This window comes from Plectropomus leopardus, chromosome 1 (genome assembly GCF_008729295.1).
Source record: "Plectropomus leopardus isolate mb chromosome 1, YSFRI_Pleo_2.0, whole genome shotgun sequence".
NCBI lineage: Eukaryota > Metazoa > Chordata > Actinopteri > Perciformes > Serranidae > Plectropomus > Plectropomus leopardus.
Window position 1 is genome coordinate 6099881 of NC_056463.1, and position 23289 is coordinate 6123169.

At 39.2% G+C, this 23289-nt stretch overlaps 1 protein-coding gene across 1 annotated transcript in view; it reads right to left on the bottom strand.

Moving 5' to 3' along the window:
* Positions 1-23289, bottom strand: part of LOC121946268 (protein kinase C-binding protein NELL1-like) — a 321639-nt gene that overhangs the window by 202573 nt on the left and 95777 nt on the right. The window contains exons 5-7 of the mRNA XM_042490773.1: positions 20782-20878; positions 12336-12408; positions 9627-9709 (exon numbers count right to left, since the gene is read on the bottom strand). Coding sequence (XP_042346707.1) covers positions 9627-9709; positions 12336-12408; positions 20782-20878 — 253 coding nt within the window. The remainder of the gene's footprint in view (positions 1-9626; positions 9710-12335; positions 12409-20781; positions 20879-23289) is intronic.

The following is a 23289-nucleotide window of genomic DNA, read 5'->3' on the forward strand; positions in this document are numbered from 1 at the left end:
TATCTTTATCAAATCAAGAGTACAGTCATTCCCTAACCTTATTCCAGAAGTGTGTGTGCCAAACCATAACCACAAAACCAAAATAATCATCTCGTGGCTGTATGCCTCAATGAATTAATCAAGTTGAAGTTACTGTTAACATCTATGTCTTTAAAAATGGTCAGAAAAGTGTTTTTGCAGAACATTTTGGATATAAAATACCTTCATTAATTTATCCTTTTAGACATTTGCACCAAAGTGACCTTGACCTTTGACCTTTCACCACCAAATTCTAATCAATTCATGCTTGAGTCCAAGTGGACAAGTGCCAAATTTGAAAAAAATCCCTCAAGGTGTGTTTGAGATGTCACATTCAGGAGAATGAGACAGACAAAGTCATGGTGACCTTGAACAGTTGGACAAGCCAAAAAACATTTTGTGTCATGCCTTAATTGCTAATAATGGATGTATCAGTCAATGTTTTGAATTATCTGTAAGCATGTTATGAGTTCGCATATACATTCACTTTATAAAAACTGTCCTTTTCAAATGTATTTTCTGTTGTATATACATAAATATGATTTCTAGGAGACATGGTTGGATGAGTTCATAGCCCTTTTGCTTCAAGTTTTTCTTTTGCTTAAACCACTGCAGAAAGTGTTCATGTTTACATTTTAGCAAAGGAGCTTGTAAATCATGGTAAATCAATAATCTGGCATTATGTTGATCCGGACGATAGCAGACAATTCTTGAAATCCGTGTGCAACAACTGATTTGTGGTGTGTTTCCATAAAATCCCTCAAAGTAACCACATACATTGTAATGTAAATCAAAAAAAAAAAAGAATTTGTTTTTCTGTTAAAAATCTGCATCCATCAAGGTTAGGTGTCAGTTACAGCCTTCTGTACGATCTGGCTGGCAGCACACTTACAGCAATCCACATATAAACTCATATATCTGTAAAACACAAGTACTGTCTGGCCCACATATAAACAATCAGAGTCCTGCTTGAAAGGTGGGAATGTGAAGAATTCAAAAGCTCAATTGATCTGAGCAGCATAGGTCAACTCAGAAATTGTAGGTCCACTTAAAACACTCAAGGCTGCACTGCCGCTCTGCTGCCGCCGCCCCCTCCGCTCCACTGAGGCCTGCCCAGGCCACGGTGTCAGAGAGAGAGGGCTCGCTGCAAAATGATAGAGGCTTCTCAGTAAAAAAAGAAAAAAATGCTGGATGTCACTGAGGCTTTCTACTTCATTTAGAGGAGTCCCAGCTGACTGCTGGAGAGCTGGAGAACTGTGTGAGCTGTGAGCAGTAGAAATGTGTCCTGTCAAAGCCCTAAACAAAATGTTTGAAATGCAGTTTCAAAGGCTGGGAGGCTGCCTTAAGGCACCACAGAGGAATACCTTTCCTGTACAACGTGAGCATCAAATGGCACGGTGATACGGTACAAGGGAGTCAGAGGCTAATAGGCATGTAGTATCTCCTATGGTTGAAACATGAGGCAGAGAGGCATGACTAAAATAATAAAATAACAGCTGAAGGCAATCTTCAAATAAAGAAAAGGTAAAGGTGTCATTATAATCCCTAATCTTTTTTAGTTTGCCAGCATGTCTGAAGAATATGTCACACATGTATGAATTCTAGGAATCAATCAGTCCTGGGCCAACAAGCAACTGATTAGAATTTGTTTGTAATCCAGATCAGGGATGTCTGCCATGAAGTGATTATCATATTTTATCTGTAACAATAAAATAAACATGCAGAGGCTCAAAAACATGATGATAATTTTGAAGGCTTATTGACAGCACATTACTACTCCTAACATGTCATATACGCCAGCATGGTCAGTGATCCTTCACTTCAAACTGCACAGTCTCAGTACCCCTCTAATGTCACTTAGTACATTTACATAATGTTAGAAAAATCTAATTATTGTGTTAGTCCAACTACAGCTGGACTTTTAAAAATATATGTATACATGTTAATCTGACTGAAATCGTACTGCGTCGAATTTCTCTAGGTTGGACTAGCACATGTAGATAATGCGGTTGGGGGTTGATTTACTCTTACACATATACGCCCTAACAGGACCTGAACTGGCCTTGATGTTGCTCCATGGTCTTGAGCCGGGCTTTGACCCAGAAGTCAAACAGCCTAAAATCCTAGGAGAAAACCAGGAACAACAAATGTAAAAGAAGGGAAGAAAAGAAAACTAACACAACGTAAAGCCTAGAATACATACGAAATAAACAGTGCCAAAAAGTTTGCCATGTTTCCGACGTGCAACACATTTGCTGCTTGCTAATTTGTTTGGTATATGATATAACAAGTCAACCTGAACTTGTTGAAAGGGGGCTTATTGCCACTTGCTATGGCGGTATCAGACATATATCCATCAATAAATTGATTCTTCCCTGGTGCTTGTATACTGGGACAAGGTCAGTGATCCAGTTAAATGGCCTAATAGAGCTATAACTGCAGCTTGACTTAACTGTGCATGTCAGCGTAATGACTTTTGACTCTCAGGGACAGCATGCCGATTCCCACTCCTTACATGCATAGTGTCTTTTCAAAATGGACTTTTGTGTTCACATTAAATTTTTTTGTCACCAAAACTACTTTACGTGTTGGTAACAAATCTACCTGTTTACGTATGGAAAAAAATGTTTTGGTTAAATTAAAATAAATAAAATAACTTCTTTTTGTACATGACTTAAGCAAGTAAAACACTTTGTTACATGTCGTATGTGACATATATCACATGACACATATGTTTACTATGTAATGCACTTAAAAAAGAAAACTCTCAAGGTTCACACAGCACACAAACAGCTGTCTCCTGGGTGAAAGTCCTGTGATTGTTTGACCCATCAGCCAACCCTCCTGCCTGCCCTGTCTCATGCAGTCACAAGAGGGTACCATGCGTGTCTGAATCACATGCCAACTGCCACTGACTAAACTGTCATATTTAAAACCCTATGAATGAGTACAGGTTGTATTGGACCGGTGCATCTGTCAGTGAAAGTGATGGTAAGGATGAGTTTAGGTTTACATAAAGGACGGGAAGCCACACAGAAAAAAAAAATCATAAAATGTATGCTTATCAACCCCCTGTCCACATTGCAAAATGGTTATTAATATACTATACACATTGTAGTTATGTGTTTGCAACATGCATGTAACCTGGATATATACCTTATGCAAGGGGCTAATGACAGTTTCAGCATAGATATCTCTTTTTGAAGGGTTTAATTAATAGCTGACCATGGATCTAGCCTGTTTATACTGTAAAACTTGACTGGAGTGTCAGGAATCTTTGAGGAAGCTACACTCCACATGCTTCATAAACTATAACACAGAACCATGAATCCATTTTTTTTCTGTGAGCCGTGCTCATCTGACAATGGATAAAGCTAACTTTGACCTCACCAACTCTGTTATAGAGTTATATAACTCTTCCAAAACAATGTATATCAAGGCAAAAAGAACAAACCTTAATGAACCATCAAAACTATATTAAGCTTTTCATAAATCACCAAGAAGTTTGTCTCTGACTCGTAACAACAGCAAACACAGCCATTAGTTTCCTGGATGAGCTATTGTAAGTGCGTATAGGGAGCTACTTGCTGGAAAATCAAACTAACTATCCTGCAGTAATAACAAACATTTATACAGTTGACACAAGGACCTTGAATCCTTTGTTAAGAACACTAGATGAACTCAAAGGCACGCTTATGGCTTACACATGAGGGAATTCACTGCAGCAGCTATGGAGGAGAATGTTAAACAATTATGCATTATTTATATACATTTAGTTATCCACAGCACACAGTTTCTTAAAGCTTGCTCTGCAATCTTCAAAATGCTAACATCCCATGATCTTAGAAAAAAAGGTTTTTATGACGGCTTTTTCTGTGAGAAATTGTTTATTTATCTGTAGAATAAGCAGTAGAATGTCTGGAGGATTCAGAGTTAGAGGTGAATTGGGTGCCTGAAATATGGCCGGAGATTTACAGTTTTGGGGCCCCCAAACAATAAATAACAAAATGTAAAGAATTTTGTCATAAAACAGGGACAACTTTACCCATAATTCCAACTAACCTCTAGCCATTCAGAAAGAGTTTTATATAAGTTTTGAGATAAAGCATCTGTCTCTGACCTTGCTGCAGCCGAATTTATTGGGACTAATTCTAAGGTGAAAAGTAGTTTAGAAAACTGTTGACAGAGAGGTCTGCGGATAATCCAGATTAGCAGGGACACTGATTCTGGAAAAAGATGGTGCTGTTGATTTTTAAAATGTGATATTTTCCCCCCTCATGCTGTGTGTACTACAATCAAAATTCCTCACTAGTCACTTTTATTGTAGACAGCTGACAAAATTAAACTATCACCGTAAATAAACACCACGACCAGTTGGTGATGGGCATGGAAGGTGTCTATATTTTCATACCTTCATACCTTCCTGACATTTCACCAGGTTATACAGCGTATGACAGTATATGTGACAAAAAAGGAGCTGGAATATGTGTTTGAGCAGCAAGGTGGCTATGATCCACATTAGTGTTTTCAGTGGTATAACAAAATAAATAAACTCACAAAATGTCAAGAAAGAAAAAATGTTTACATCTATAAACAGAAAACTACAACAGCACACTTTTCAAATTCAAGTTTCTGCCTACTGAACTAAAACTAGCTTGACTGCCTTGTTAACTCATCATAAAACACACTTCATTTAAACTTGACAGAAACAAAATGAAACTCATTAACACCACCCTGGCTAATCTCCACTGTTCCAAAATTCACAAACTCTGGTCTTCAAACACGTTCTCGTCCTAAGTCGTCACACATCACTGTTTTGTCAGTGGACTTCCATGTCTACATATTACATGCTAGGTATCCTCCTGAGTATGCTGTCGATGTTCCTGAATGCTCGCCGGCACATCAACAAAAGGACGTGGTTAGAGTTAGAAAAAAATATCACAGTTTGGCTCTGTATTCATAAAGGAAGCAAAAACAGGGTTCCCAAGTGCAAGTCTGGGGTTTCTTGGTCCAATCCACCACCCTTCCTGCATAACCTATAGGGACCTTCGAGCTCCTTATATTATGTCGTTACTGTCAGCATGTCAACCTCACACCATCCAGCATAGGACCCCAAAAGGTGCCGTCAAACTGACCGGCCGCAGTGTCATGACACTGCGAAAGGTTCTGTTGGTTGCATTACAAAGTGGTGCTGCCTGGTGGCATCTCATGCCACTGCAGAAGGTGGCCTTTAACCTCTGTCTAACGCCAAAGTCACTGACGGTTTTGTCGACTTCGAAATGAGAATAGGCAGGATATACAGACTGTTTTTTCCTGCTCTCTGCAACTAGCAGTCAGCATCTTTCTCAGCTCAATTGCCTATTCCAGCAATAGAGAGTGACCTCTGATGGTGCATGCTGTGCACTACATCACCTCAATACAGCATCTCCATATCGATTTAATAGAAAGAAAAGCATCTCTATTTTGGATGGTATCAAAAATCATACCTTCCATATTTCAACATACCCTGGTATATTGTAACACCTTGATACTTCCCAAGCCTAGTAGGTAAGAAAACTGTTCATTTTAATAATAAGAAGAATAAAATATTGGATCCATATCTTTCTTGATATTCTATGTTGTGGTATCATAAAAAGTGGTATTGAGCTATTTCTACAAAGTCTTTTGGTGTACTGCTTGTACTTCCCCTCACAAACACACAGGTATAATACATGCAAATACCGCCATGCTTATCCACACACAGCTGAGCGTGTTGTCCTCTCACCTTGCCTTGACACTCCACATCACACACTCAGGATCAAGCAATTATTCACCTCATGGTGGATTCCTCAATTCTCTACAGCATAAAGGCAGAGAGCCATTAACGCTGAAGGGGACTGCATCCTCCCCGCTGTGACTCGTATGAACAATGAGGTCAGGTGGCAATAGGTTGAGGTGTGTTCATGTGAGGCAGGATGACTTGACACAGCAGTAGGGCTAATGTTCTTCATTTCACCCTTATTTACACCCAAAATTATTCTATAGCTTTCTCGCCTGCCCGCTGAGATGTCCTTGCTTCATTCACTCCCACCCGATAGCACTCACTCATGCACAAAGAAGCACACACTCTTTCACATACACACATACTCACACACACAGTTATGCAGATATTTAGTCTTAGAAATGGTTCAAACTCTCCCGCATGGCTCCACTACAGAATGCACAGCACCTGTTAGCCTCCTGTGGTGCCGATGCAGTCGCAATATCGTGACGGCTCTCTGAACCCTGGATAATTCTGTCCCTTGTGTGGGTGTGTGTGTGTGTGTGTGTGTGTGTGTGTGTGTGTGTGTGCTACCCAAAAACACTAACCTCTAGCATCTGACATTCATTAAAATGACAGCGAGGGCAGCGGAAAAAATATTATAATATGAGTAATTTTAATGAGATATCTACAGCAGTTATTTTGCTTAATGTCCCACGTTTGGATATGCTGCTGTAAGAAAGATGTAGCTGCTTGGTAACAATAAATGAAGGTCAATTTTATGAATGTCTGGCCTACATTCACTTATTTTGTGATCCTCAATCAATAAAATGTCATAATCCCATAATTAAATGAGCCAATGAATTGAATCAAAAGTTCAAGGTTAGATTTGATAAACCCTAGAGTGATAAAAACAGACAGGTTAACATATGAAAGACTCAATACCATAAACTAACACAAAAACTACCATATCTGCTAATTTATTTGTTCACTAATGATTTAAATGTCAACACGATGCACTGAGTATATATTTGTATACTGCCATGAAAAGGAAAGAGAAAAAACAGATAGAGAATCCATAGAGAACCTTGGTGTAGCTCAGGAGCCTGTCTAGCCATTAAATACAAAAATAATATTAATGCAAACAATCAGTTAATAAATAAAAGCAGCTAAATGCACTAAAATACGACAAATAAAATATGCAATGTGAAATAAATAAAAACCATGATGTTTACACTTTCTATGCAGATGATGTGGTTCGGCAGCTGAGTGGGAAGCAGTAGGGATGAACGTCAGTATCTCGTCATGTGAGGCCACAGTTTTCTGCTGGAAAACAGTGAATTGCTTCTTTTAGGTTGAAAGTAAGTTACTGCCCCAAGCAAAGGTCTTGTTCAAGTGAGGGTAACATAAAGTGCAAGATGGACTGGCAGATTGGTGTGGTGTCAGCAGTGCTGCAGGCAATGTGCTGGGCCGTTGTGGTGTAGAGGAAGCTGAGCCAGAAGGCAAAGCTCTCGAATTACAAGTCCATCTATGTTGTGACTCTCCCCTATGGTCATAAGCTTTGGATGGTGACTGAAAGTATAAGATCGTGGACACAAGACGCCAAAATGAGTTTCTTCTGTAGGTGTCTGGGCTCAGCTCTAGACATAAGGTGAAGAGCTCAGACCTCCAGATGGAGATAGGAGTAGAGCTGCTGTCATTTTTCGTTGAAAGGCGGCAGATGCGGATACTTTTGAAATTGGTGCTACATAACCAGAGAAAACACAGAAAATGACTCTTTTGCTCAAGAAGTAGAAAACCTACAACCAGAATGCCATGTGCCTGATTAGACCAATAAACGCTCCCACTGGTGGTTGACGTAATGTGGAAAGGTCTGTGAAACATTGGCGGCAGTCTGGAGCTCATATTAAATGTAAAAAGCACACAAAATGTATTTCTGAAAACATCTGAGGCAAGAAATATGCAGGAGCAGAATATTGGTTTATATTTGATAAGCGCTGCTAAGTTTGGCTGAGCGATCACTGTTTTCTTGTTGACTTCCGTCTTCACTGTGCAGGAAGCAGCATGGCGCCCACTTGCTGTTCCTAAACTTTAGCCAATACGGGGCAATAAAATACGTTTCTTAAAACATATGAGAGAAATAGGTGGTGCAGTAACAAAAATTTTGATCCATATTCGATCAGCTTTGAGTGACAAAGAGGGGTGGGTAAGTCTCTTGATCTGCTTCTCTACATTTTGTGTTCGAGGTGGGGAGCCATGAGGAAATGCAGAAGTACAGCCTGTAATTTGAACAGCCCAAGAGCCAGCTGGGGGCTAAGGGGGCATATCCAGGTACATGGAGGAAGTTTGTTTGTTTGTTTGTTTGTTTTGACACAAAGCTGGTTGAAATTCAGCAAAGTGCGCTTTCACGAGGTTTTCTATGCATGTCAAATGGGTAGGAGGTCAGCAGTAGACTCAGAACATACTGGGAATTACATATCTCATTTGGCCTGGGAATGCTCTAGGATCCCCCAAAAGGAGGTAGAAAATGTTGAAGGAGAGTGAAAAGTTTGGAATGCCTTGCTTAGCCCGCTGTCCCAAGACCCCGCCACGGACAGACAGAAGATGATGGATGGACGGATGGATGGAAAATTACATAATACCCATAAGACAAGACCTTACGGATCAAAAATACAACCTAGGTATTACATGTTGTGCAAAGGTTTCACATCTATAGACACAAAAGATCCCTAACCGGTTACTTTTTAGACATGAAATCCGGAATGACCTTCAAACTGAAGTCAGGTTTGCTGCTTCAAATAACACAAGATAAGCTCATAAAACATATAATCTTTCATCCTTTCCTTATCCCTTCCTTCTTTTCCTTCTTCATCCCCTCAATCCCCAAACTTGACTTACTTTTACCCAACAGCAAAACTCAACTCTTCTTCATTTCAAGGTGTTATCGGTTACAGTTTATCGGCAACTCAGAAAACTCAGTGTGCTCAAGAGGACCATATTATATAGTCAAGCTCCAAAACAGTCCCGTCAGTGGAGGTTCAATTAAGACTGTTTAACAACTGGAAAGCTCTATGCTTCTTCACCCTCAATACTTTAACTCAATAATCAAGCACTTAACACTTTCAAAGAGCTGTAATGCATGCAATCACATTTCCCTCTATTATTAAGATGCAAATGTTTATTCAAAGTGAAAACTGCTCCATTGTTTCATTACTCCAAGGAAACAACTGCAAACTGCAAAAAAAACAAAACCATGAAAAAAACAATAACTTCTGGGACCAGGTAATTGTCTATTTGCTGTTTCCTCTTACACATTAATATCTTTTCCATTTTTTTTGTGCGTCTTTAAAACCTCTTCAATCCACGCTTACAATAATAACTGACAGAATAATGATATTTTCTAAAGACAGATTAAGGTGCCTGTTCATTTTGTTTTTGTTTCCCAACAATAGCTTGTATCTTTTTTGGGCACAGTCTTGTTGAAATTAAACAAAAATGAGATACTGACTTTAAAGGAGAAAGAACAATGAGCTTCACTGAAGGCAGCAAAGAAATCAAAGGATTCAGCTGTCTACGGCTGTAGTTGAGAAGGAAGTTATTTATTCATTTTTTATTTATTTATTTATTTATTTGTTTGTCAGCAACAACCTGGAAATAAAGGTATTAGTGAGTTTTTTTAACCGGATACTTTTATTTAACACAGACATGAATGCCAACATTTTGCATATCAGTGTTTTCTTTTATTTGCAACATCTATTAAATATTTGTGCCGCCAATAAATCTTACTACATTATAAATTCTCCTCAGTCTTTTGACAGTCTTATGATCTTGTGGTGGTTGTTTGCTGGAGTTCATTCTCCACTCTTACCTTCAAGGTCATCTTGGCCAGTAGCTCCTGAAGGTCCATGATGCCTTGCACCAGGCTCAGGAAATCGCTGCAGGTCGGACAGGCTCAACGGAGGAAAAGGAAGGCACCAAAACAGAGAAGAAAAGGAGAGGAAGAGCAAGAAGGAAGCATTTAGATAGAAGATAATAAAACAACTGGCATTACTGCCTCACAGTTTTACACCTCCGCCAATCAGTCAAGTTGCAGTTTACATCCATGTCTGTCCAGATTAATGGAAAACATTTAGTAAAGGCGTATTTAATAAGAGGTATTGAGTATAATTTTTGGCAAAATTCAAGTTATTACCGTATTGACATGTATGATTCCAATTAATAATTTCCAGTCAGAAACATGCTGCCTTCACTTTAGATACTATTTTTGCAAAAAATACATACAGGGTTATCAGAATTTTTTACCAATGAATTTTCAAAACTTCAATGACTTTATTTTAGTATTTTAGTATTCGGCCTGACACCTCTCTGACAACAAGCAATTTTAAGCAGGGCGCAATTCCAAAAGCAGAGGCGCAAATACACTCTGTTTGCCCACAACTAAATCTGGCCACTATTCTATTCTTCACCAAAATGTCAAAGTTTGATGCAGAGCCTCTATGCGGCACAAAGACAGTCTGCCTCTCTCTAGAGCCATTCTATTTGTTGTTGGAAAGCCATAAATCATTAAACACACACTTCCCAGGCATTTTCAAAACAGAAAACTGCAAGTACTTGCGAACCATCTTAATATGTCAATATGTGTCACGTAAAACGAGACATTTCGGAGGTATGCAGTGTGGCACATTTTTAATTAGTAATACAATGAAGTATTGTATGTGACATCAGATATGTTTTTTTTTTTTTCTATTTTTATTAAAATACATTAAATAGCCTAAACAATATAGCAACACTTAGCAAATTGTTAATTCCAAATATTTTCCACACTTGGAAAACTGTTTCTGTCAAAGCAAAAGCTTTACATTTAGTGTAGGAACCCTGTACAGAGGACTGATGGAGAGCTTTGTCATGTGGTGCAACTACAATCACCTAAAGCTCAATATCAGCAAAACCAATGAGCTTGTGGTGGATTACCAGAGGAACAGGAGAGAACACAAAGTTGAAGCCATGACTGTAGACAATGCTTCAAACATGGATGTTCCTACAACTTATAAAACGAGAATACTTCAAGTGTTGCTGAAGTGTTGACCCCATTTTAAATCTAAAATGAATCGTTTTCGCAGAACATTATGATGTCACAGTGTTGAAGTGTGAAGTTGACCTTTGATCACTTCATCATTTTACCCAATTAGACATCTGTGTGAACTTTTTTCATGCAGATATTAGCATATAACTTTGTGAGAAATGGTCATTTTGTGAGGTCACAGTGACCTTTGACCACCTAATCAGTTTATCCTTGGGTCCAAGTGGAAGTTTAAATATAAATACATTTAAAGCAAAATTTTCAGGTGCATCTGTTTCGAACATTATTATAGTGTTATATGTGGGTTAGAGGGCTGGGTGGTATGTTTAAAGTGCCATTATCAGATATTAAACAGCTGCGTAGCTTCTGCGGCTGTGAGATGTTTATGAGCTAACTTTCCCTCTTAGGGAGAGGTAGGAGATGGAGGGGATTGTGGATGCGGTGACATCTAGGCAAGATGGCTGCCAAGTTACATACCCCTGTTTGAGACCAACAGCAATGGTTGTTCATTAGCAAGACAGAGCAGCGTTTCCAGCAGCATTTATGCCACAAAATGTGGGTGTTTTCAGCCAAAACATAATCTTTTCCTAAACATAAGCAAATGGTTTTTGTGCTTTAGTTTTTACCACAAGTTAGCCACCGTATTGTTAAATCAATTTCAAAGTCATTTGTATAGTTTTGCTTACAACAGTTAATTAAGGTGATAACAGCGTTCTGAACATATTATTTAGCATAGAAGAAGCCCTTGTATTATGCTGATGTAACCACTACTAATGTCTTTAAATGGGTGCCAGATGTTCCTGAGATATCAGGTTCACAAAAATGGGATAGACGTGAGGTCACTGTGACCTTAACTTTTGACCATCTAAATCTAATCAGTTGTGTGGGCATTTGTGCGAAATTGAAGAAATTACCTGAAGGCATTCCTGAGATATCATGTTGACAGTAATGGGATTCATGGGTGAACAGACAACCCAAAAACATAAGCCTCCGGTCACGGCTGTCGCCACAGGTATAAAAAAAATGTATTTGGACACTGCTCGTGTCAGCCAGCAGCAAACAGAAGGGAAGCCTCACACATCTATTTACTCTTTGTCTTAGGCTCGTGGCTGGTGTTAGTATCAATAATAAAGCGACAAGGTGTGATTACATGCCTTATTGATCAGTAACAGAGACAGTGGCACAGCGGTGGCCTTGTATCTTAATCTGTTTGACAGTAAACAGATGGAGAAACAAGGCGGTGAGAGAAAGAGGCTGCACTGAATCTAAATTACAGCAAAGTGGAGATCACTGGAGTAGAAGAAGATGATAAAATGGAGGGAGGCTTTGTCTGCGATCAGCGGGGAGAGGTCACCACCAGCTGACACATACTGTAGCTCATTACAGACCAATTTTATAATGGCACACTGTAATGGAGAGTGTTCATGCTTTCTTTCTACTTCTACTCTCAGAGCTTGTTTAGAAAACAATGTCTAAGTGTGTCATTACGATACTCACTGCGATTAAGGTTTGGACATTGTGTAATGTAGCCATTGGGAGCGAAAATCAACTTCACATCCTGGATAATGCCCTGGAAACACAGAGGGTGGGGTGCAGGGAAAAAACAGAGAGAGTCAATAATACACATGGATTGGCAAGATAACGAGGATATCTCTTTGGATCTAAGGCCAAAATCAAATCAAGATTAATGCTGTGTCTCAATTCTTACACTTCCAATGTAAGCACATGATTGTGTTCACACTTACAAGTATGGTAAAATGCAGCGTACCTGCCAACATTAGGCTGTGAAAAACAGGGAGATTTTCTGGGATATTGACAAATGGTCTACCCTTTACGCCCTGGCCTCAAAATAACCCTACATTGCAGAAGAATAAATTGTAAGGCAAATGACTGATGTCTTATATCTATACATAAGAATAACACACAAAACATACAAAATGTACAACAAAGTGTATAAAATGACCTTCCTTCCCCTTTCTTACTGGCATACAAACAACACTATGTGTGGAGAAAAGGAGAGATAGAGACTAGGAGAGAAAGAGCTACAGATTATAAAGTCCAGTGTATAATTATCTGGTTTAACAGTGAAGTATATAAACTACACTGCAGACTGAAGTCTCTACAGCTCTGATACTTAAGTTACAGGTGGCAGGCCAAATCTGGCACCGGGAATGTCCTCACATCCTAGAAATTTCCTTAAATCATAGAAATGTACTTAAATCCTGGAAACATCCTAAAATTCTAGAAAAGTCCCAAAATCCTAGAAATGCCCTTAAATCATCGTAATGTCCTCAAAATCATAGAAATGTACTTAAATCCTAGAAATATCCTACAATTCCAGGATTGTCCTTAAATCCTAAAAAAATCCTACAATTCCAGGATTGTCCTTAAATCTTAAATTTTAGGACACTACGGCAGCATATCATACAGACACAAAGGGAGGCTTTTGGCATCGAGATCTTGTGCCAAAATCACTGCAAAAGTTGCGATATTTAATTACTTCAGAATGAGAACAGGCTGGCAATTGATAATGAAACAGCCCCCTCCAGAAATAAAATTATTACATCTATGTACCTTTATACAAAACCTCTCTCTTGGCCAGAACAGCAATTTATTATATGACTGAGTTGAATGTGCTTATATCAAATAAACTGTGAAAAACCACCACAGCAAAATGCAAAAAGTAAAACCTAGTGCAGTACTATGCGTTCAGCACACATTAAGTGAAGGAGAACATGTACTTCACATATATCCGAAGAAAATGGCCTGTATACCGACAGTTCTCTGCTTTAACGGGGTGTCAACACACACACACACACACACACGGGTAATATAATTTCACCATTGCTTCGAAGTGGCAACTGAAAACATGCTGGAAGGACATTAGAATTCCCCACCTCAAGCACAGTTGGCATCAGCTCCTCTCTGCTTTATGTGTATGTGAAATCCATTTACAGTGCATTTGGCTGGCCTGGAGGCAAGCAACACCTGCCTCCATTTCAAACACAGACACAGGGAGAGAGGGAGCCTTGAAGGCGAACAGGCTTGCAGCACAGATTGAGAACAAACACACTCTCACACTTACACACATACACACGCAGAAAGAGTCCGTGTGAGCAGTGGATGGTGAAGAAGAGATTGTCAGTGTCACTCAGAATGAAAATGAGGGTGTAGATCACAGATGTCGGTCCCAGCGGTGTAATATTGGGGCCCTGACCACACATCACTGTCAATGATCAGTAGGTAATTCCAACTGAAGTCATAAAATCCCTCTCTCTCTCACAAACACACACAAACAGGAGCATGCATGCCTCTGCCAAAGCCTATGGCAGATATGCTTCAATAGCACTATTCAGGAATATGCTCCCGTGGTGAGACGAGTCCAATTACACAGCTGCATTTCAAGTCTTACACACTGCAGTCAGAACAGTGACAGATTTTCTATTGTTTGTCTCTGGACAACAGAACATTGGATTTGACATGAATTGCATAAAAGTGCTGACTTCCAGCTTCAAAGCTGCACTAATCAATATTTTCATAACAGCAATGAAATAAAGGATTGCATTATATATGAAAGAGTGATGTACCCACAGAGAATTATCACCAACTCTGCAGCTGCACAAAGATGTTTAAGCCTCTTTTGACTCATAGTTTGGGGTTTTGCTGTTTGTCTCTCCAGTTTTATAAGGAGGCAGCTGTTTTCAGAATATGTGTAAATCCTTTGTGCACCAATGTCCTGCACCAAACTGCAGGCAAACTTAGTGACTATCTGAATAAGCTAGAAGCTAAAAGTCCAGTTGCTTGTTTTTATAATTAGTTGGTTAAGAAAAAAAGGCAAATTTCGTTCCAAAATTGGGGAGGACACATACTAAGTGTGGGGTCTTGAGCATCAACTGCTTACTTCCCTGCATTCTGGGGTTTTTATGGTTTTTATGTGCCTTTTTGTCTCATTGATTTATGGTAGACATGTCTTTATTTATATGAAGGAAAACACAAAATGGTATGCAGCCCCTGTGGTTCAGTGTTGGTATTTAACAACTAAGCTTTCCAGTACAGTATAACTGTGTCATCAATCATTATTGTACTTTATTTTACATGTTTTTTGCATATTATCTATCCTTTTTTCTCTGTTTCTCTGTATTGTTTGTTTTGATTGTTTTTTTCCTTTTTGGTTTCATTTTACGGTTGATTAATATGATCTGAGTGCTATTTTCTGTCAGTTACATTGTTCTGTAAACATAAAAACTAAAACTCTTTTGGTCATAATAAATAAATAAATAAATAAAATATGGAATGTAATGTAGTTAGGCTCTCTGGTATTCTTTACACTTTCAAATATTTATTGTCTGGTAGATCAACATTTTATTTAATTTCTTAAAATTCAGTATTGTCACCGCTGAGTCAGCACACGTTTGCACTCTTCGCTTCTCTTTTGTGTCTTTTGTTTGGGGACGTTGCCTCTTTAAATGTGCACATGACGCCTACTTTATCCCTTGTGCCTCACTAGGGACATTTTTTGTCCATTCTTCATTTTTTTCCACTTTGGCTCTGTGAATGCATGTGACATAAATTTTTGACCTTCAGGAAATTCTTAAAGATGCAGCAGGAACAAAGGGAATGACATTAGGAACCATTTTTTACCCAGTGGAAATATGAGCGAGTTGACTGTTTATAGGGCCAATGGAAATCATATTTTTATTCAAACACATTTTTAACCAATCAGAAAAGTAGGAACATATTGCCATGGACCCTTCCTTATATAACACCCATGGCTACAGACAAAACCAGTGCTAAAAGAGAGCAAATATTGGACTTGAACTTTCATTATGTGAACAGAGACATAACTTTAAATGAAGGCTAATGTCACGTTTCCTAGATGTATTACTGAAAGCCTTAGTGCAGCCTTGAGGGTGTTCACATCCACACTGTAAGAGACTAATAGTCTTTTTTTTATACGCTGCCAGCCTAACCACATAATTTTAGGAATGTTTGAATGGCCAAACAACTTATTGTCCAAATGATGACGCTTTCCTCCATACGTATATAAAGCATCCAATTGGGGGATTATGTATAAAGCAGCTACAATTTCTGCGTTGTTCATCAGATGTGGATGTAAATATATTCAAAGTAAAGCTGAATGTCAGCACTTTAACGTCATTATTCTTTCTCAAAGCCAATGTGCTGCAGTAAAGTGACAAAGCAATCAAAAATGTGTCTCTGTTCAAATGCTTACAGATGGCATTGTTGTCTTGACTTAATGCAAAACAAAAAGTGTATGTGTGTGTTTTCATACATTTGTATGAGAAACAGATGGCATACTGTTCAAAAGATGAAAAAGTAGATGCGATAAGATTTGAATTAGGATTGGTTTAAGGTTTGTTTATGAGTCATGCTGGGAAATGGGAATGAATACAGTGTGTGTGTGTGTGTGTGTGTGTGAATGCTGCTTATGCTTCATTTGTTTCTTTGTGTCCCCAAACGTTCACAAGTTCACTCGCCATTACTGCTGATCAAATTACCTTCGCTTTGCTCGTCTGCTGGCTCGTACAGTCATAATTCCCAGTTAGCTTGTTTATTATAGCAATAATAGGCCAGGCATATTTGGCCAGCACTTTGCCTTCAGGCAACATTGACAGAGGTTTAATATCCTGGGTAAAGCTTCATCCTGTGATTATATTTCCTCAATTTTATCATGCACAAAATGACCTTTCCCTAGTCAAGCCACGTCTGAAGGCTTAACCTTCACCTGCGGTTCATCTCCCTGGACTCCCCGGATGAAAAGAGTTTACTTATTCACAGCTTTGTTTTACAGAGACCAGCCAATTCCACCCAAAACACAACGTTCTGACGGACAGTAATGATTTAGCTCTGCTTGTGTCCGACACTCTTCGACTTCTGTGGTAGGGATGGATTGTCAGAACAGACTGAAGTGAAAAAAATAGAGCTCCACATGCAGATATTACGGGCTCAAACAAGTTGAGATGTTCAACCACCACTGAATTTCACTCGAACGTCATAGACAATACATCTTCCTTTTTGTGGGCTGTGATTCATCAAAGAAATCAAATACAGCATTGTTTTGGTTTTTTTTTAACATTTTGCATTCCATTAGCTAATGATGGGGCTACAATGTCATAGCCATACCATCGTGTGACCTATAGAAGGGAAAAGTGTTTCCACTGCAGACATATTTCTTTTTTTTAAAACGCTTGGAATACCACCTCATGCAAGTGGACAAACATTTTTGTGATGTGTGGAGTTTTTTGAAATTGACATGTTTTCATTAGTCAAATTTTATATTCACAATTCCAATTTACCAATTTGAGGGGTTGAATGAGTATTGCCATTTTTGCCATCCGAATTTACCAAAAGCACTTAAAAGTTCGACCATCTGCAGCCATCTTGATTGTTTCTGAGAATGGCTCAACTGTGCTCCTCTTTCCTAAGCTAAGTTTCTCTTAACTGCAGTGTTCCAAAAATGACGTCATCACCCATGTTGTGTTTGTTGTCAGTCATTACATCAAATCTGCCCAATACCGAAAAAAGGGTCACGATTGGTCCAACTCAGGCTGGATAAGACCAGATACATCTGGTAGAGCAATAAAAACAGATATGTCTGGTTCCCAGGCTAAGTAAACCCCAACCCTTACTATAGTACATTCAGGAAATTTAGAGGCATCTATTGGTATACAATATTTATAACTATGTTTTAATTCATTTGTAACCACTTGAAAAAAAGGAATTGTTGTGTTTTCGTTAACTTGGAACAAGCTGTTTTTATATATGTGTATATATATATATATATATATATATATAATATGGAGAGAGCGAGAGAGAGAGAGAGAGAGAGAGAGAGAGAGAGAGAGGTCTTCTTTGTTGTTTCTACAGTAGCCCAGAACAGACAAATGAAACACTGGCTCTAGATAGGGACATTTGCATTTTCCTGACGGCAACAAAGTTCTCTTACACGCCTCGCATATGGAAGAAGTTTCAGTTCTGCAACCTTACCGCTAGATGCCAATACAAACTAGATCTTTAACTACTTCTACAAATAAGGAGCCTTACAGCATGATTAGGAAAATATACACAATTTTCAAAGTTTATCTCTTCATAGAGAAGTTTAAATTTATTCCATAATATGCAGACTTTTTCTAGTTCATCCCTTGAGTTTCCTCTTTTTGCCCTTTCTACTTTCAGAAGTAGGGTAATAAAGCCCAGACTGCAACGTATTGCTACTGATAGAGATCTGAACACCAGGTTTGGAGGAGATGATTACTCTGAGGACGGTGCAATGCTGATATAAAAAGGGGAACGACGTGAACAAAGCAAAAACAAACTAATTTAAACAACCAGGAAACAGAGGAGACATAAGACAGACACAGAGAGAGTCAAAGACAAACTGAGTGAGAGTTCTAAGCTCTGAATCTCTCACATCCAGATTTGGCTTTCCCTTCATCATGCTGCCTTATGTAATGTGTTCAAGCTTTCCATCATTGTCCGTAGTAGATTCATTACCGTCCCGTGGTGCGTGAAACACCAGGCGTTTCACAAAAGCACCGGTTTCAAACGAGCCTGCAGTGTCCCTGAGGAGTCAGCATCCTTGGCACAATGGATTCTAGATAAAGATAATTTATTACAGTTGCTCTTTCAGATGGAGAGGCTCCCGCGAGGAGGTAGCACGAGGACGAGGAGCGTCTCAAGCCAATGGGAGGGCTCAATATGTTTTATTTAAAGGCCTAGTTAGCTCATCTTATCATTATCCAACTCCTGAGTCCTGAATGGGATAGATTAAAGCTGCAGCTTTATTCCACCTCCTATCTCCATCTGCAATGTTACTTCTTGTGCCTCTTTATTCTTTTCTCTCTTTTTTTAACAAACTCTTCACCTTTCTCTGCTTCTAACACTAGAAGATATAAGTAGTCTCTGTTTATCCCCTTGTCTTTAGCAAGTTACAGACAGGAGCAGGTGAGAAAGTGTGAGGGGAATAGCAAAGAAGTAACAATGCAAAGTTGGATAATGTGTTTTTGTCTCAGACTGTCTCCGTCCATATCTGTGTCTCTATCTGTGTTTGTCTCTTAAAGCCCCTGCACAATATGCCTGGCCACTGTTTGCTAAGAAACAGTTACAGCACAGGATCCCCGTAAAGCCACGATTTGCTGTTTTTACATTTCTGTTTCTGTATAGATCATACAAATGAGCTACAGTATATCAATTAGTTTGCTTCTGAGATGGTGACAGGTGTATTTTTGAACTTTGCAGAGTGCCAGGCTAGCTGTGTCTACCTACTCTCAGTCTTTATGCTAAGAACAGATATCTTCAACATTATGGGGCCCATCCAGCACGCACACTATGATAGCAGAGTGTAGCCGAGCTGCTAACTTTCAGTTCAGGTTTGACGCTCCGCTCATTTGAATAGCAATATAATATATTTAATCTTGCTGCTTTTTTTTAACTTTTTCCACGTGTTATTGGACTTAAAGGATTTCATCCTGATAATGAAACTAATTCCCTTGGGTTGTGACACTCAATTTCTTTTTTCACAGATTGATGTCTCCCAATGTAAGTCAATGAGAACAAGGCTTTTGGGACTCGATGGCATCACTCCACAGACCCTGGAAATTGTAGGACCACTGTTTGGCCACTACAAAAATTGTCTGCAGAGGCTGCCATACTTCCTTGGGCTCCTGGTTGGTAAGCAACTTCATTTTGAGCCACAAAATCCCTTTAGCCTTCTTAACTTTGTTAGCACCACTGGCTGTGCTGACACCACTAACTGTGCTAACAGACATTTCAACATGAAGATAGAGACAGCAGCCTCAAGGATGTAATGTAGCTGGCTAACAGGCTAAATTTAGCAAGATGTTGGAACTTGAAATGAACCAAAACCATTAAGAAGTGCTTTATTTTTTTCAGATACGGGGAGACAAGCACATATGAAACATATAAACTGTTACTAAGTTTCTCTCTCTGGAAACTTCTTTCTCTTCTCATTAAATTATGATATTGTCTAAATTATGTGTTGGCTCCTACATATTCATGAGCAGAGGGAGATAATTAAGTTACCATAAAAAAAAGGGTGTAGCTCTAAGTGGCCCTTCTGATACAATGCACAACAGGTCCTTGATTCAAAGTTTTACAAATGCACCTGTTAGCCGACATGCCAACTGAAACGTAAAGGAAATATCTCCTCACTCCTGCCGTCACCTCACACAAGCCAGCGCGCTTCCACACCATCTGTCTCTGCTGCTGACAAACACTTTTGAGCGCCTCCTGCACGTGAAAGGTAGACAGACTCGGAGCACTGAGTCGACTGTGGGTGGGGAACTCGATGATGGAGCGATGTCTTTCAAGACCAGAGCTTTCCTCCAGAAGAAGGAGCTCCTTGAAGCCTCCATGCAAGAGAGGACGAAGGAGGTAGAAGGGGGGAGGAAGAGTGAGCTGATGTGCAGCGGCGATAGTGTCAAAGCAGGGGGAGGAGGAATTATTTACACCACAGTCGGGTCTGGTGGCTGATCAATATTACATAGATGTTACACAGAAGAAATAAAAGGCCCTTCGATTACATGGCGGGTGGGTGGGAGAGGTGAAGAGAGAATATCAAGAGTATGTGCTTGTCTTGGTGACACTCAGCCACATCCTCTCCCCGCTGTGAGCGCCACGCAGGGGCCTGAGAAAATGAGCAGTGATTAAAAATCGACAACATTGTAATGGGCTTGGGAATAAGCGTTTCAAAGCATACGCTGAGCTTTCTGCGGCTCCTCTGAGAGCCCTCAGTACTTCTTTCTTGTATCCTCCACTTGGCGCCCTTCCCACACACAGCCTATTGCAAATCTGGCCAATTATACCAGGCAATCATGAATGTGAAGCACGTTCAGGTGTGTGTAAAGGAAATGTATGTGTGTGTGTGTGTGTGTGTGTGTGTGTGTGTGCGTGTGTTTCTTACCTTGAACAAGCCATGCTTGTGGCTGTGCTGGCCGAGCCACACTCCACTGCCTGGGGTGAGCTCCATCTGAGGAGGGTCTATCACCCGCTCGTAAATCCTGCCAACAACAAATCAGGAGAGAATGTTTGGTTATGATAACGACACAGACACAAACACGCTTCTCTTTTTGTCCCGCTCTGGCAGGAACACTGATCCAATACAGCTGAGTGCTAAATCCAACAGACTGTGTGCATGTCCGCTCCCTCATGCCCTCCCTCTCCCTTCATGAGAAAGTGTAGAGCAGAGGCTGCACTCCTCGAGCATGACAGCCAGTCTCGCCCAACGTCCTCTAACACAGTATTGATATCTGGACCTGGGATGTGTGCGGGCTGGATTAACCGCCCGACTCCAGACAGACACAAACAGACCTTGGCATTAGCAAGGCAAACATCCTAAGCGTCATTTTTTTCCTGCACTGAGGTGGATTTAATCATTCTAGCAAGCTGCGATGGGCCTCTGCATTCAGAGAGAAACTGTCAGGTTTTCTCCTCCCTCTACTCACACTAGTAGGAGGAGGCGGAGGAGAAAACCTCCTGCGTCTCTCTGCATGCATCTCTCCGTGCAGAGACGAGTAGCAAGCTGATTTCTCTCGTTCTCTATTTCAGCTCAACCGAAAGAGCATTACATAGAGTCATTTAGTACTTGCTTTGATCCTTGACAGAGGAATTGCAACTTCAAAAATATGGTAGGTTTTACTGTACTTCAAAAAAGTAACAGTCATATTGAGGTGTACAAATGATAAAGTACATATTATCAAGAGCTCATCATCTTTAAAAAACTTAAAAGGAGATTATCATTACATTTAATTCATGATGTTTAATTATTTCTGGATGTGTGTGTATGTATACATATATGTATATGTATATATATATATATATATATATATTCCCTTTGTTTCTTCACACGTTGCATTGTGCTGTATGAACTAACTTGGTTTTTACTGGGTTAATGTTTACTGACTGGTTAGGTGTTCTGCTCTTGTCATTAATTCTTTTGTTTCAATAAACTAAACTAAAAACAGTCACACTGCTGAGGAGACATCAGAGTGAAGAGGAAATACACAATTGTGCAATATTTTGAAACTGGTGAGTTTTTTTTAATTTATTTCCACCTGTATGGTTGTATGAAGCTTACATTACTGCTTGACAGTCTGCTGGCACATATAATTCATACTAATGTGGGGTTTTTGTTGCATGATTTGTGCTTTTCGATGCTGGTTTCAATGGTGGAAGGTTTCTGTAGTGTGTAATGTAATCTCTCATTCTCTATATTAATGGATATATGATGCTTACTTAATTGATGTAAGTGGCTCGCTGTCAGTTCAATTTTGCATGTAAATATCTTACTAAACCTAAAAGACCTTATGGTTGTCTGGTAGTTGCATGAAATATTACAGATGTTCAGACCATTGCCGTGGCCACAGCTGCAACTGTTGTGCTATAATGTTATTGCGGAAATCATTGTAGCAATAAGTGAAGAAATAATGTTGCAGCTCACCTCTGCCACCTTATTTCTAGAAACCATTTAAAGCTGCTAAGCAACAGTAAACAAAACTAGCAGCCAGATATTGATGCAATGCATAGTAGGCACATAGTCTGAATAATGTTTTAATGAGATCTTAAAACAAGAGTGAAAAACTGTGATGCCTGATCTGCAGATCGCTTTGGTTCCTGCACACAGTATATCCCACAGGCCCAATTGAATTTATATTTCTAGCTGCACTACAATGGTTGACTACTAATGGCTCTCACCATCCCCCCTATAAAATTGTAGGCAGCTCACACAAGCCACCTACCCAGCACTAAGTTGTGGTAAAATATTTTCCTCATGAGACAGAGAATACAATCATGATTACAATGGCTGCCTTACATTTGACAGATGGTAAGAAAATGGGCTCCATAGGGATGCCTTTATGCCCATATGTTTCAAATGTGCTGTAAGTTACATTTAATGAGTGTTTGCTCACATGTAAGATAGTTTAATGAGCTCATACAATATATCAGGGCTTTATGATCATCATGATCTTTTCTACTTTAAAGTTGTCAAAGACTTAGCAGCTTTAATTTACGTGTAAATGTATGAAATTTTAATTTAATTTAACATTTTTAAACTGTCAGAAAATCACTCTTATGACATATAATTCTGATCACACATGTGAAGACCATAAGCCTCTACCTGGGCCTTTACCACATTTGCTTGTGATAATTATATCTTGTTATTTCTAAGAGAGATATAACTTTTAAATGACCTGCAATTTGAGAAATTTAAATATCGGATAAAAATACATTCAGAAAATCTGCAAGTTTCTTTTACTGTTAGAAAAAAAAAAAAATTTCTTCCACAGAGATAATAGATAAATCAGTTAAAAGAGATAACTTTTAAATGACCTGCAATTTGAGAAATTTAAATATCGGATAAAAATAAATTCAGAAAATCTGCAAGTTTCCTTAATCTTATAAAAAAAAAAAA